Source organism: Polyodon spathula, chromosome 24 (genome assembly GCF_017654505.1).
Source record: "Polyodon spathula isolate WHYD16114869_AA chromosome 24, ASM1765450v1, whole genome shotgun sequence".
Lineage (NCBI taxonomy): Eukaryota > Metazoa > Chordata > Actinopteri > Acipenseriformes > Polyodontidae > Polyodon > Polyodon spathula.
The window spans coordinates 8,896,855-8,910,461 of NC_054557.1; the positions used below are offsets into that span (position 1 = coordinate 8,896,855).

The following is a 13,607-nucleotide window of genomic DNA, read 5'->3' on the forward strand; positions in this document are numbered from 1 at the left end:
CCTCATAACTTCAAACACTCAATAATATAGAGAAACTTAAAACACTCAACAGTTTGCCTACTTGATTTAATTCTATATAGCCTATGAACTATGGTTTGATCTAGAATTGATACATCTGGTGCTGAATTTATAACACAGAGTGATTTGGGTTTGGTACTGAATATTCCCATTCAAATTGCACAGAAAACTATTTTAATCTTTCTGCACAAAATAAGCAACTCTGAAATGTCTTGTGGCTTCTACGCTTCAGTACCTGTGCAAAAAAATAATAAATGGCCATATATAGACTTTGTATGTAACAACCTTTGTCTCTGACAGAAGCAACTGTGTTCCGTCAGTATCAGCCTACAAATCTACAAAGTGCTGGGGTTCCATTTGGAGTCTTTGCGGGAGTCTACAATCTTTTAGGTGTTCAGCATTTTTAATAGCATTTTTCAAATTTAGTCAGGGGGGGTGGGGGTGTGTGTGCGCTAACTCTTTGACATTATATACTTCCCTCTGTCCCTCTGCTGATTAACAGTGTACTGGTAGCGGAAATGGACAATCTTATATACTGTATACGTTTTTTGCCAGAAAGGGCATATGGCAATCTCAAAAGGGATTTGCACACATGAATATTTACAGCCATCATACATTTTTGTCTTCCACAGATATGTAGCAAGGACAAAATTGAAACAAATATATTCAAATTCAAAATCAAGAACCTAGAAATGTATTTATGTATCATAGCTTATTAAACAGAAAGAAATACAGGCCAGTTCCTTTTAAAAACCCTGTAAATTAAAAGCTAAGGGTTATAAGGAGAAAATGGGGATGACATTACTACTCTGTTGCTTATAAAATACTGATTGTGCCAAAAATTATGAATAAATTAAAAATTTTGGCAACAAAAAAATGACTCATCGTGTCATAGGTTTTCAAAAACAACTCAGTTTTATAGACTAAAGAAGCTGTACAGAGCAGAGGACTTAACACTTAAATCCACTATGCTGTCTCTTCATAGAGTCCAAAAAACATGCATCATTTTAAAATAAAATAAACAGCACCAGATTAAGTCTGCATTACTTATACTTGGCTGTCAGGGTACACACTTCATCCCCACTTTAAAAACACAAAACGTGCCATTCTGTGATCCGAATAGGCATGTTCCATTAATACCTGGGCTTTTAAATGACACAGAGATCTTCTACAGATCAGGAAGCAGAAGTTGACTTTCCCACATAGATTTATGGTTATACTGATAACATTTTACTGAAAATACCTAGATGGTATTTTCAGTATGGGATTAATCCTATGGGGCACCTTTAAGACCGATGCTGAACTGTATGATTAAGTGTGTAACATTAATCTAACACCCTGGCTATAAATATAAAAATGACAGTAATCAGTAATCATCAAAAATAAAAAATTACCAAGACCTACTGGTAAATATGTGCAATAAGAGTGACATACTTATAGAACATATGTAAAGCTACAGGTTTCATCTTATATTCCCAGATTCTAAAACCCAGTGATAACTAGTTATGCACAATGCAGCAACCACATTTTATCACAGTTGGTTAAGTGGTTTTCAACAAAGCTCAAATATCCTCTTGCAACACTGTGTACATTATAAAGTACATTATTTTCCATTGTTTGTCATTGTGTCCTAAAATGTCAGGGAGGGTCCTATTTGGGTCGCAATAGTTCAAAAGAGAATGAAATCCAATGAACAGAAATCTTTCGGGTCGCTAGAGGATACTGTGCATAACTTTAAATATTCAACCATAACTTAGAATTACGAGAAGGATGTTTCTTAATGTGTAACATGGCCTACATAACACTTAAGGGCATAAAAATGGACAGACATCTTATATATACGGATGCCCACATTACATCCGAGTTACCAGGAACATGAAGTATATGGGCTTAAAAAAATCCGCCTTCTTAGGGTTATAAAAAGCACGACAGATGTGACAGGGTATAGGTTTATATTATAACCACTTCTAAATATATGTATTTATCCACACCTAAGCCAGTCAGAAATATCGCAATCAACAAACCTTCTAAAAATTGTCTTGTTTAAGAAAGCTTTGCTAAAATGTGTGGTAATGCTGAAAATTTGTATTACTCAGAAACACATAAGAGCAAATATCTCTTTATTTGAGTTATGTAACAGATTTCTATGCCAGAAAGTGGATAATGGAGCTAAGTCTCGTTATTTACTGATATTAAAAGTACAATGTGTATGGGGGGGGGTGGGGGGGTGGGGGGTGGGAATGGGAGGGAATCCTTGCATTTCTCTTTTTCAGTTTTCCTGGATCACAAGTCCATGTCTACCACTAGCAGACAAGCATTCTATCAGTTCAAAGCTGCCACACAATTTAAATGTCTAGTTTTATATACTTCCACTTTAAAGAGGACTTGGTTGACAGTCCGCTTTGATTACATTCCTTGTGGGTAAAACAATGTAAAACACCTACGGGGACATTGTAATGACCTAAACTGCGGCAGATCTCAATACCACCGTCTTTTAAATGTATATTATTCCTGTCTGCTGGTGTGTTAGATTGGCCACCCTTTTAACATCCCTGTGCACAATAAAAAGAGAGGTCCGCAAATGATCAGGCATAGGGCAGTGGTATGAAGAAACTGTTTCTATGGCAACTATTTGCATCAGGTTGTTTACATCATTAAAAAAGGCCCCAATTTTTTACCATCTATAATATGACAACATTTAAATCACATTTTTTTAAGATGTTTTTTGATATTCTTTTAAAGAAGGGCGCATGGGCTATAACAACCTTCCTAAATATTAAAAAATGTTAAAACATTTACATTACAATCCCCCAGTCCTGAACGGCCACAAAACGTTGACACTGCCCGACTGAGTTTTTAATGGTGTGTGGTGTAACCAGAAGACATTTTATACCTGCAAAATGCAATTTAACTAATAAACCACAAAATGAGCCAACAATACAATGCGATATTGGCTACAGGAAAAATAGAAAACGAATGCTTCCAGCATACAGATGAGTCTTTCATCACCAGGAAGGCCATTAAAAAGACGAAGCTTCTCCTCCTGTGTCAGTCCCCATACTTACAGGGGGTGGCAACGGGGCATGGGACACGTTTATATTTTTTACATCTAAAACATATCAATATGTTTTGTTAATAAAATAACAAATAGCACCATATTTCAAGGTCCAATATCTGAATGTAAATAAGGACGGGGCAAAGTTTTGAAAATACTGTTGGTTTGTACGCACATAATAAAACAATAATCAACACGTTTTTTCTTATTTTTGGATGGGTTTCTAAAAAGACAAAGAGAAATACTGTTGCCCAAGTGCCAACGGCTGTAACCCCGTTACGTTTACACTGTATCTGCTGGTCTCTATGCTCTGAATGCTCTCTTACTTGCCTTTCTTGGAGGCATTTGCCCTCACCTTGTAAGTGGATGTGCTCGAGGATTTAATAAACAATCCTGGGACTGGATTTCCTTGCTCTTGCTGAGACGGAGTCGCCGTGGTGTTGGTCTGGTGGGGTGAGTTCGAATCCTCTGACTCTTTTCCACTGTGATAGACCACCCTGCTTTCTGAGATGTGAATGCTTGAAGCACAGCCCATGCTTCAATGCACGTTTTGCCAAATGTACTTTTCTTTTTTCACCTTGACTACTGATTATGTCGTTGATGTTTTTTTTTTTTTTTCTTCCAAAATATTATAATTAATATTTTACGTGGATCTTCTATCCATTGCTTTTAACCTCCCAAGGCGAAATTATCTTTCCCGTTTTTCTTCCCGAGACCATGAATAATATATTATCTTCCCGTTTCTTTCCCCCACCAGGAAATATATTTCCTTTCCGTTTTTTTTTTGTTTTTTTTTTACATTAAAGTTAATGATAACATTCAGCGCATATATAACAGACACTTCTTCTGCAAATGCATCTATTCAAAACCACAGCGGTTCATTTTTTTCAGCCTTTCAGTTATACGCATTTCTATCTTTATTATTAAGTCGTACGCAGTATATTTACCCCCTCTATACTTTTCAGTTGTCCTTAATTGCACAGTTTTACCCCTTTAGCAATCGTTTATCCATTATTTTCCAAGATTTGTTGCTGTTTTCTTCCTCCACATCCCGGAGACAAAAATATGTTCTTCTTTGCTGTGGTTATTTTTTTTTTTCTTTATTGGTTTCTGTTTATGCTCTCTAATTTTAACCCACAGGGTTTAAACCTGTTTTTACTATCGTTTTTCCACTTCATCGTACCATCGTTTCCATCAGCAGGCTATTTAAATTCACACAATATTCCTCTTGGCAACGGTTCTGGATTGAAGACCCCCCCCCCCCCCACAAAAAAAAAAAAAAAAAAAAAAAAAAAAAAAAAAAAAAACCTTCAGTCCAACCAAACATTCCATTCAATTGCCAAAGAAATCATAATTACTGAAAAGGAGCTTCTGTTTGAAGAACCTCCATTCAGATTCGCGGGTTTCGTTTCTTAACAATATTAATAAAAATGACAAACTGCAGGAGCAAAAAGAAAAAAAAAAGATTACATATAATGCATCAAAGGCCTTCCATTTTTTTTTTTTTTTTTTTTTACAAAAATATGTAAGGCTGTCAAATTATCATGTAGTACCACCGATGAAGAATGGATTCAAAACACAGACTGCTCGGCATTCTTTTAAGGTTTCAAATTGCGGAACAAATGGAGGCCAGTGTTTAAATTTTTTTTTTTTAAATCAGCCACAAAATGCTGGCTTGTTTTTCTTTCTTTTTTTTTTTTTTTTTCAGTGAGTCTTTCTCTGCCTTTCGAATGTTTGCCCTTCCAATTCTTCAGCACTGCTTGACAGCGGCAGATCCAATAAAAGCACCCGCAAGGATTGACCTACAGCCTTTACAGACGTCAATGCAAATGAGCTGAAGGGGGCGAATCAGCAACTGCAGGCCCACGGCTGGGGGGAACCAAGTGGAAGAGGGAACTTCAAAAAAGCAATTGAAATAAGGATGTGCATGCTGCAAATATACAGATCGTTTTAAAGTGCTGTTTTTGGTAACTTTTGAAACTCCTTCCTGCTCCTAGTCTTCACACTGAAATAAGAGTCGAGTTACTGTACTGGTCACATCATAGTTGCAACAGTAGCTCTATAAATGACCCATTATATTTGTTTAGTACCACAGCATTGAAAAGCTACCCAAAGTATTGCATTATACTGCACTTTCTTAAAGGTAATAATAGTAATCCATATTGTAATATATTTGTACCAGATTCATTATAGACCTCACTTTATTGTGTGCTAATGCTGAAAAGTCCCTAAAAGCACCAAAGAGAAGGTATATATGGTACAGGTACATTAAAGAACCAGTAGCTGGGCTGGATCGAATGTCTGAAAGATTTCTCCAGCGTTTTTTTTTTTTCTTTCTTTTTTATTTGGGCAATGCAGAAATTCAGGGGTTTGGTTTGTTAAGCACTCAGACTCAGAACAATGAAAGACTTCAGACACAGCCCAGGTATTTTCACAATGTCTATCGACACAGCTGCATTGTGTCCATCACTAGTAAGTTTTCCTCCATGTGACAGTCGTGTGGGTGAACAGCTCCTCTTAAATGAGTGTGGTTGTATTACAATTGACACAATCATTACATTTTGTTTCACGTGTAAAGGTATCAATTGTATGACGGATGATGTGATATCTAGAGAAAGGGCCAAGATCCAAAAAAAGAATTAGCATGAAATAAAAGGAACAAGATCAGATAGTGCACCCAATTGAATGCTTATATGTATATATGTATGTATGTATGTATTTAGATTAAGATCACTTAACAATCAGTTGAAAGGGGTCACCATAGAAACCATTTTTTGTATTATGCCTTCAGGTTGTTGAGCAAATACCCTAAAATTTGACACACTGACTTCAACATACTGCCTTCCTTGGGTAGTGAAAATGCTGGGCTACAGGCACTCTTTGTCACTCAAAGAAATCCCTGAAATATTTTGTATCTGTGCTGGCTATCACTGCAACCATATCACAGCAAATATTAAATAAAACAGTAAGTATTATAATTAACTTATTTTATAAAAAAAAAAAAAAAAAAAAATGTACAGCTTTAACTCAAATTTTAGTGCATGTGACATAAAGATTAATATTAATAATTGGTTTTCATGGCTTTCTCTAACAAATCTGTTGTGAGTGGCTGACCAATTATCTAGTGTAGAGTGGAGAGTGGAGAGTGGAGGGAGAAAATTCAAAAACAGCTCCATACCCAAGGAGAATCCAGATCCAAAAGGATACTCATCAATCACTACAAATACTTAATTAGGAAGAAAAGTAACTGATAAACTGAAAACTCACCGTTTTAATAATTAGCTTCAATGTTTCAGCTGCTGCACTTTTTAGATAGCATGGTAGAAATAGTCATGTACACTGATGTTGTTTTTAGCCAAAGCTAATTATTAAATTAATGAGTTTTCAGTTTTCAATTACTATTCTTTTCAAATGCTGCAAAGTTTGCACCAGAGTAAAAGTAAAGTAAAACTGTAATTACGTCAAAGAAGACAGAATTTGTGGTTAACGACTTCATCAGTATTAACCAAACGCCTGTCACTCTGGATGGAGTCACATTAAATCTCTGTAAATCTGTCTCTAAATTGTAGTTTTCAACATGTTGACAGCCAGGTATTCCTACAGTTTAGTATAAACATCACGGGTGCTGCTTAAACACAGCGTACATGAATCAGAGAAACAGTCAATACAAACTGCAGCACTTGGCACTTGCCTTCCAGAATGTGGTTTGGTGAGTGGAAAAACAGCTCCACTAAAACAGTCTGCAAAGGGGGCTAGCCTGGGCCGAAGTGTGGCTCATTGCTTTCTGATCACCTTGGTTGAGATAGACTTGCTAAGCGATCAGTGCTCGACTCCTGTCTTTAAATAGGTTTCCCATGTCAATTTTATTATTTCATCCAGTTCCTTTTTTATATTTGTATTTGTACTGTAGATCATGAGAAATCACTGTAGATAACATTTCAGTTGCCTGTGAGTATTAAGAAAATGAGCCTGACATTTTGAGACCGAGAATGCATGAGACCCTTGGAAACCTAAACAATATAGACATACACCCAATATAGCTGCCATCAAAACTATGTTTTACAGCTCTAGACTAATACACCTTTAAATTATTATTCTACACCAATTGCACACCAAGCTCGTTCTTTCATTAGGTCACAATGCAGGGGGTAATTTCATCACCCGATCTTCTGTCTAAAACAAAACCTACATTGTTTACACAAGTACCTAATGTGAATGGCTTAAAGCAATCACATATTGATGCAAAAAGAATTAATTGGTATACAGTTGTAATGCCGCTTGGCACAATCTTTTTGACAAAAAAGAAATATGCTGATATTTTTGGAGGCTGTATGGTAACATTTCTGACACAATGCTTTAACAATTTAAATGTTAGTCTTGTAAGCATATTTGGAGAGGTTCTGATACCTGAAAAATGTGGTGTTGCCAGGCAGGCACACAATATATTTCAATGTATTTTATCTAGTTCTGCATCCAAGCAAGCATTGTTGGATGGTAAAAAAGAGACTTCAGTACGTTTTTAACAGTTGTGACAGATCTATAGAGAATAGTGGCAAAATATTTCTGGCAGACATTAACTTGTAAAGACTTAAAGAGGTTAAACCGAAAATAAATACAATAGTTTGCAAAGCACAGGTTCCTGCCAGTTTTGCCTGCCTAACAAAACCAGTGCACGCTCCCACTGGAATCCCCAGAAAAGACTGCCATTCACACAGCCAGGATGCAAACCTTCACAGTATGACTTACCCAGCACATCATGCAGCCGTGCGTTTTCCATGTGAGCCACTCGGGGACCCAGGGCCTTAATCTTTTTTTGAAGACCATGTTGTACTTCATTCATGATACTGGTAAACTTTGCAAGACTGGTGTGTTTATACAAGAGTTAATCTGTACTAACCAGTTTGTATTCTCTCTTCTACTTCAAGTGCAGTATATTACTATGTTTTGTGGTGTTTTAGACATTGGAGGTCATAAACCAAAGTTTATCTAATAGATCATACTGTCCAAACACCAATCTAATGCAAAACAATGAGTCACGTGAATGCATTACAGCTACATTAATCTTGAAATGCACAGAATGTAAACAAATGTAGTGAGAGGCAAGATATGGACAGAGATAACAACAAACAAGACGTCAATTGACCTCCCTCAAGAGTGTTTAAGAAAATTACAAATCAATATACCATCTACTACTACCATTTTCAATTACTAAAAAATGCTTTCTATGCACAATGTTTTGCAATGATGGTGGTTACTCCTGTAACGTTCCCTGCTTTGCCACACTATATATTTAAATATATAAATTGAAGGGGTTTTATCAGAAAGGAGTTGCATGTCCTCATACCTCTAACCCACTTGCTCTGGTACTCCCTGAATTCACAGTATGAGGCACATTTAACAGTGTTTGACTCTCCATAGCCTTGCCCAGCTTCAAGTTGAAATATCTCACAATCACAGTTGAGAGTTAACACTTTTGTTCCACGTTTGTTGAATATGTGCACAGATAATTAGTCAAGTTAATTATTTTACTCTACCTGTAACTGAAAATGTCCTGATTGATGGGGATCATGTATTTCTTTTTTTTTCAATAGCATTAATCATTTATTGTGTGCTCATGCATTGCTGAACATTGAATACGAAAACCAACAAGTCTACTTTTTCATTTTAAATGGTAGTTTAAAAGGTAAATGCCCATTTTCACAGAAGATTCAAACATTTAATCCATTAAATATAGATTTCCTCTCATGCAAGAGCTTAAATACACAGGTCTGTGTAGATGAGCTTACAGCTCTAAAACGTCATGGGGATGCCTCCTGTGGCTTAACTTCTGTACTTCATAGCTGAGCTAAGGGATCCCCCTAGCCTTGGTATTTCAGTCTACAGATTTATGTAATCCAGTTCATTTAATGATGTCATCTTGAGTCATTTTGTAAAGGGGCAGATGGTCTGGACTGACTAAGCACCTGCTATAGTGTTAAAAGTGTACATCTTCTCCAGTGTACAGAGGTCACCCCCTGCATAGAAAATACAGCACAATTCTAAACTTAAAAAAAACACCAACACCTTTTTTTTGTGCCATTGTAGTTCCTAAGTACAACCTTTGTCAGCCGTATGGCTTTGTGGTCCTCTTGCCACATGAGATGACATCTTGTATGCAATAACCTTACATACAGAACAGTGTACAGTCCCAGAGCAATGCTGTTACTGGGAGTGGCATTGTGGGAGCTCATTAACGCCCATGAACATGGACGAGAGGAGGTGTCAATGTGAGCTATTACATTTAAACGCAAGTTTTAAAAAAAAAATACATTTACTTAAGCATTTTAATAAAAATAATATGTGTTTCCCCCAGTTTATCCTTCTATAAATAATGTTGTGCCATCAAGCTAACATGCTCAACAACACTAATAAATTGAAGAAGTCTTTTATGTTTAGCATTTGAATCCCCAGGGCTGGAATTTGGTGGTAGTCTATTGAAATAAACAGAGAATGTGTAAAGATTTGTTAAAACTTTTAATAGCCACCAATCCGGACTCCTACTTAAACATTCATAAACTACTGTTGTGGTCTTTGACACTGCCATTAAGCAGTGCTGCTTGTGAGCTTGGGTTTCACATGTCAACATTAAAAAAAAAACATATATATGATTCTAGCCTCAGTCTGGCCTGACGCATATTCATGTGCAAGATGACCCTTTGATCCTGAACCCAGCATCCTTCACACAGTGGCACTGGAACAATTTCTAAAGTGGGGGTGCTGTAAGCCATTGAACAAAACTGTAACCCCTGTACATGATGGAAGCCATGCAAAGCCAGGGTGTGCTGCCGTACCCTCAGCACCCCTAGTTCCAGCGCCAGGGGTGCAAATCGTTATGCAAACTGCTGCTAAACTGTTTTGAAAGATTAGCACTAGAGAGCCTACTGCTGCTAAATTATGAAATACCACCCCAATCAAGCCCCCATTGCAACAACACAAACCTTCTCTCCTCTGTATGTAGATGAATGTGGATGGGTCATGTGAGTAGTCCAGACCCAAAGAGAAACTATCATCATCTATGGTTGCTAATGAAGAAGAATTTGCTAGCTCCAGATTTGCACCACTGATCCTTGGCGTTCCAATTTTTTGAACTGTCAGAGGAGGAGGTTGAGGTGGAGCTAGACAGCTACTTGGTTGATGACCCTCTAATTTTGATGACTTCCAAACCATTTCTACTGGTACTCACGTGAGAACCTAATGGTAAAAGTTATGTGAAGCCCTGTTTATAATGTTTAGCTGGGGAGGAGCAAGCAAAGGAGAAAAGAGGAGAGAGAGAAGGCGAGAGGACATCACCTTACCGCCCTATGTCTGATGGGGTGGTGGAACATGCAAACAGATCGAGGATCAATTGGCAAAAATCCTGTACGGTAAAGGTGGAAACTTGCTTACAACACCACTATGCACTCGATTACTAAGCACACCTCATTCTTCCTGGCTCACGGATGGGAAGTAAAACTGACAGCAAATGTGTTCTAGATGGTACCTTTTCATCACCAAAGGCTACAAAAGGCACTCCAGGACAGTATGCTGCAACAGAAAGCTACATTTATCTTTTAAAATAGTGAATGAAAACAGGGACATAGCCAGGGCAAATCAAAGCACTATTACGACTGGAACACGTGTCACAAGCCATGGGGATCTTGTGTGGATTGATGACCCAGCTACGGAAAGAACCGTACAAAGTACTCAAACAAATGGATGCCATCAGCAGAGAAACAGGAGTGCATTATAAACTTCAGAACTCAAGGGATCCGGAGGCTATTTTAAAACTTGCATTACAATCGCATGAATCCATACAATTCTCCCTGGTCTGAGTGTTCAACAGCCACTCCAGGGTCTGCCCCCTCAGTACCTTGCACCAGCATGGCTGTTCCTTCATTAACAGCTCTGTCAGGATCTTACCAACCACGTCCTCAAGCACCAACACCAGAACCAGCCCGGGTTCTGCTTCCCCATTACTCAACCTCAGGTTGCCCCTGCTAGTGCTCCTAGACTGTACTACAGCCTCACAGAGGGCAACACAGGTGGGGCACAGTGTTCGACAGCCTCACTATCTCAAAGACACGTTGTTTTATTAAGAGACGTTTTTTTTTTTTTTTTCATATGGACTGCAAAGAACATGTTTGTTAATTGTGTTGTTTTGTTCTCCATTGTTTATCATGTTTATAGTTTTTTTTAATGAAGTCACTTATTTGCATAATAAATTGTAGATCAAGTTCATCTAATGGAGACAATCAGAGACAAGCTGGGCAAATTAGCGTTATTTACACTTAAAGTCACAGCACTCATTTTTTGCCATCTGTCAACTTTCACACAGCACACGTATTTTTTACACTCGAGATTTCTAAAAAGAAAATACAAGCTTGTGACTTATCCAACCTTGTGCAGTGGTCCATTTTTAACAATCCCTTCTTGTTCTGCTTTCATTCTGTTGCGTTTTTCCATCTCCTCCTAGTTCTAGACACGCTTTCCTTTGACAGACTCTTTCATACAGCAGAGTTCCAACAGAACACGTGACAAAACAAATAAACTTTTTAAAAAAGTATTATTTGAATTAAAAAAAAAAAAAAAAAAAAAAAAAAAATCACCAATATTCTGTTACTATGGCCATCTCGTTGTCTTTTCTCGTTTGCTTTGGTGTGCCCACTGTTCAGTTAGTTCCAGCTGACCAGTTATGGCTACATACGGTTTAATATATCCACAAGCCGATTAGCTCCAGATATCCTGTTAATGTAGTTGACAGCTCGATGTGCAACTTCTCAGCACTGCCAGAGATCAGGGCGATTGCATGACAATCAATAATGCGAAACGTGTCTTGTTTCTGATGGTAAATTGTTTACTAGCTGCCCTAGTAAATTCGTGTACACGTCAATAGAGCCAGAACGTTCTGCAAACCGGGGGACCACTTTTTTTTTTTTTCTGAAGCCACTCCTCTTTGTTCACAGAACTAGACCTGAGCTATAACTCAACAGCAAGGTCACTCACTCGGCAAACCACAACGTCGGCGTCATGAAACCTAATAAAACCTATTACAATATCGCTTTCTCTTTTATCTCTCAGGTTAAATAGCTGTCCTCTTACACGCACAGTCTTATCTCTAACCCCATTGCAATGTACGTCAAAGCGGTGCCTTATGATATAGGTTCAAAGGAGGCTACATGATAAAAGAGAAACCGCTTCTACTGTTTTGCTGTTTATTACTTGTGGAACTCTTTAAGTGTTGATTACATATTATAATTTAATTTTGCTGCCAATTACTTTATGGCAGCAGATGCATTTTTCTGTTTTAAAGCATCACAATTTACGTCTTGCGGAATTATATTGGCTATTATGTTCGATTAGTGTTAGCTGGCATTGGAAAGGTCAGTGGTCAATATTCAGTATAATAAACCTCTGAATGAACCCATTTAGTGCAGCCCTCTTTAGCTCCTGATGTTATGCAGGTGGCTTGCAAACAAATTGTGCAAACCTATAAAATAAGTACTGTCTCAAGGAAGTAGGCTTCCATAGCACAGACACCAAGCTCCCTCTACTGTGTAAAGTAGGCTCAGCAAGACAAGACCTCGCAGGCAAAATACATTTACTTATAACGCAAGAGGCTGGTTTCTCAGAGACGGCCTAACATTACTTTAGCTACGGTAGTCGAAGACAATGCCTCAGCTGACCCAAGACAAGTGCTAACCACGGTCCTTGAAACCAGCCATAGATGGCACAGCTATAAATACGGCAGTTTATTTATAAAACGGAAAAAAAGCTTTTCAATCGCAGGGTGAAATAAACTATGCTGTAGCTGACAGTTATGGAACTTGGCATGTATTTGACTTTTTTATTTTTTTACAAATTAAAAGGGTCTTTCTAATAAAATAACTTAATAAATCTTAGCTGTAATGTACTTAAATTCTCTCCTCTCAATGTGCAGTTTATCATTAAAATAAATTATGCCAGGTACTATGAGATGTGTTTCTTTCGATGCTGCACATATTGAATTGACTACAGCTAGGAGCTATTGCATCATTATATTAGCTGTAACACTTAATTAGAGTTGACAAGTTCTTCAGTGACGTATTAACCATAAACACAAGTCATAAAAACAGGCAGCATTTTACTACATTATTTGACAACTCATCATAGCCAGGGTTATAATAATACAAACCTGATAAATGATATTCAGCTATAGTTAGTAATCCATGTTTGGTACATTCCAAAAGCTTTTTAATTTAAATTATTTAGTGATCCAAGATTAATAGCAGAGCCATAAAAATAATAATAAAAAAATATACCTATACAATACACTGTTCAGAAAATGAACTGCATAAATGGTTTCAGTGCAAGTAATTATATGAGTACCTAATGTTTTCAATGTTACAGTAAAATAAGAGAACACATTTATATATTTATATATATTTTCTTATTAGCATTTTAAAATACATTTATATGCATAAAAAAAGTATAATTTAAAAAAAAAGGGGGTTGTAATTTTGCTCCACAAATTGTATGA

At 37.2% G+C, this 13,607-nt stretch overlaps 1 protein-coding gene across 3 annotated transcripts in view; it reads right to left on the reverse strand.

Moving 5' to 3' along the window:
- Window positions 1-11,643, reverse strand: part of LOC121298907 (high affinity cAMP-specific and IBMX-insensitive 3',5'-cyclic phosphodiesterase 8A-like) — a 72,283-nt gene extending 60,640 nt beyond the window's left edge. The window contains exon 1 of one of the 3 annotated variants that reach the window (XM_041226211.1): window positions 11,489-11,643. In XM_041226211.1, coding sequence (XP_041082145.1) covers window positions 11,489-11,554 — 66 coding nt within the window. In that variant the 5' untranslated portion in view covers window positions 11,555-11,643. Of the gene's footprint in view, window positions 1-3,428; window positions 6,033-11,488 lie in introns of those variants that run through there. The other 2 variants (XM_041226209.1, XM_041226210.1) reach the window with 2 other exon arrangements.
- Between the last annotated feature and the right edge of the window lie 1,964 nt (window positions 11,644-13,607).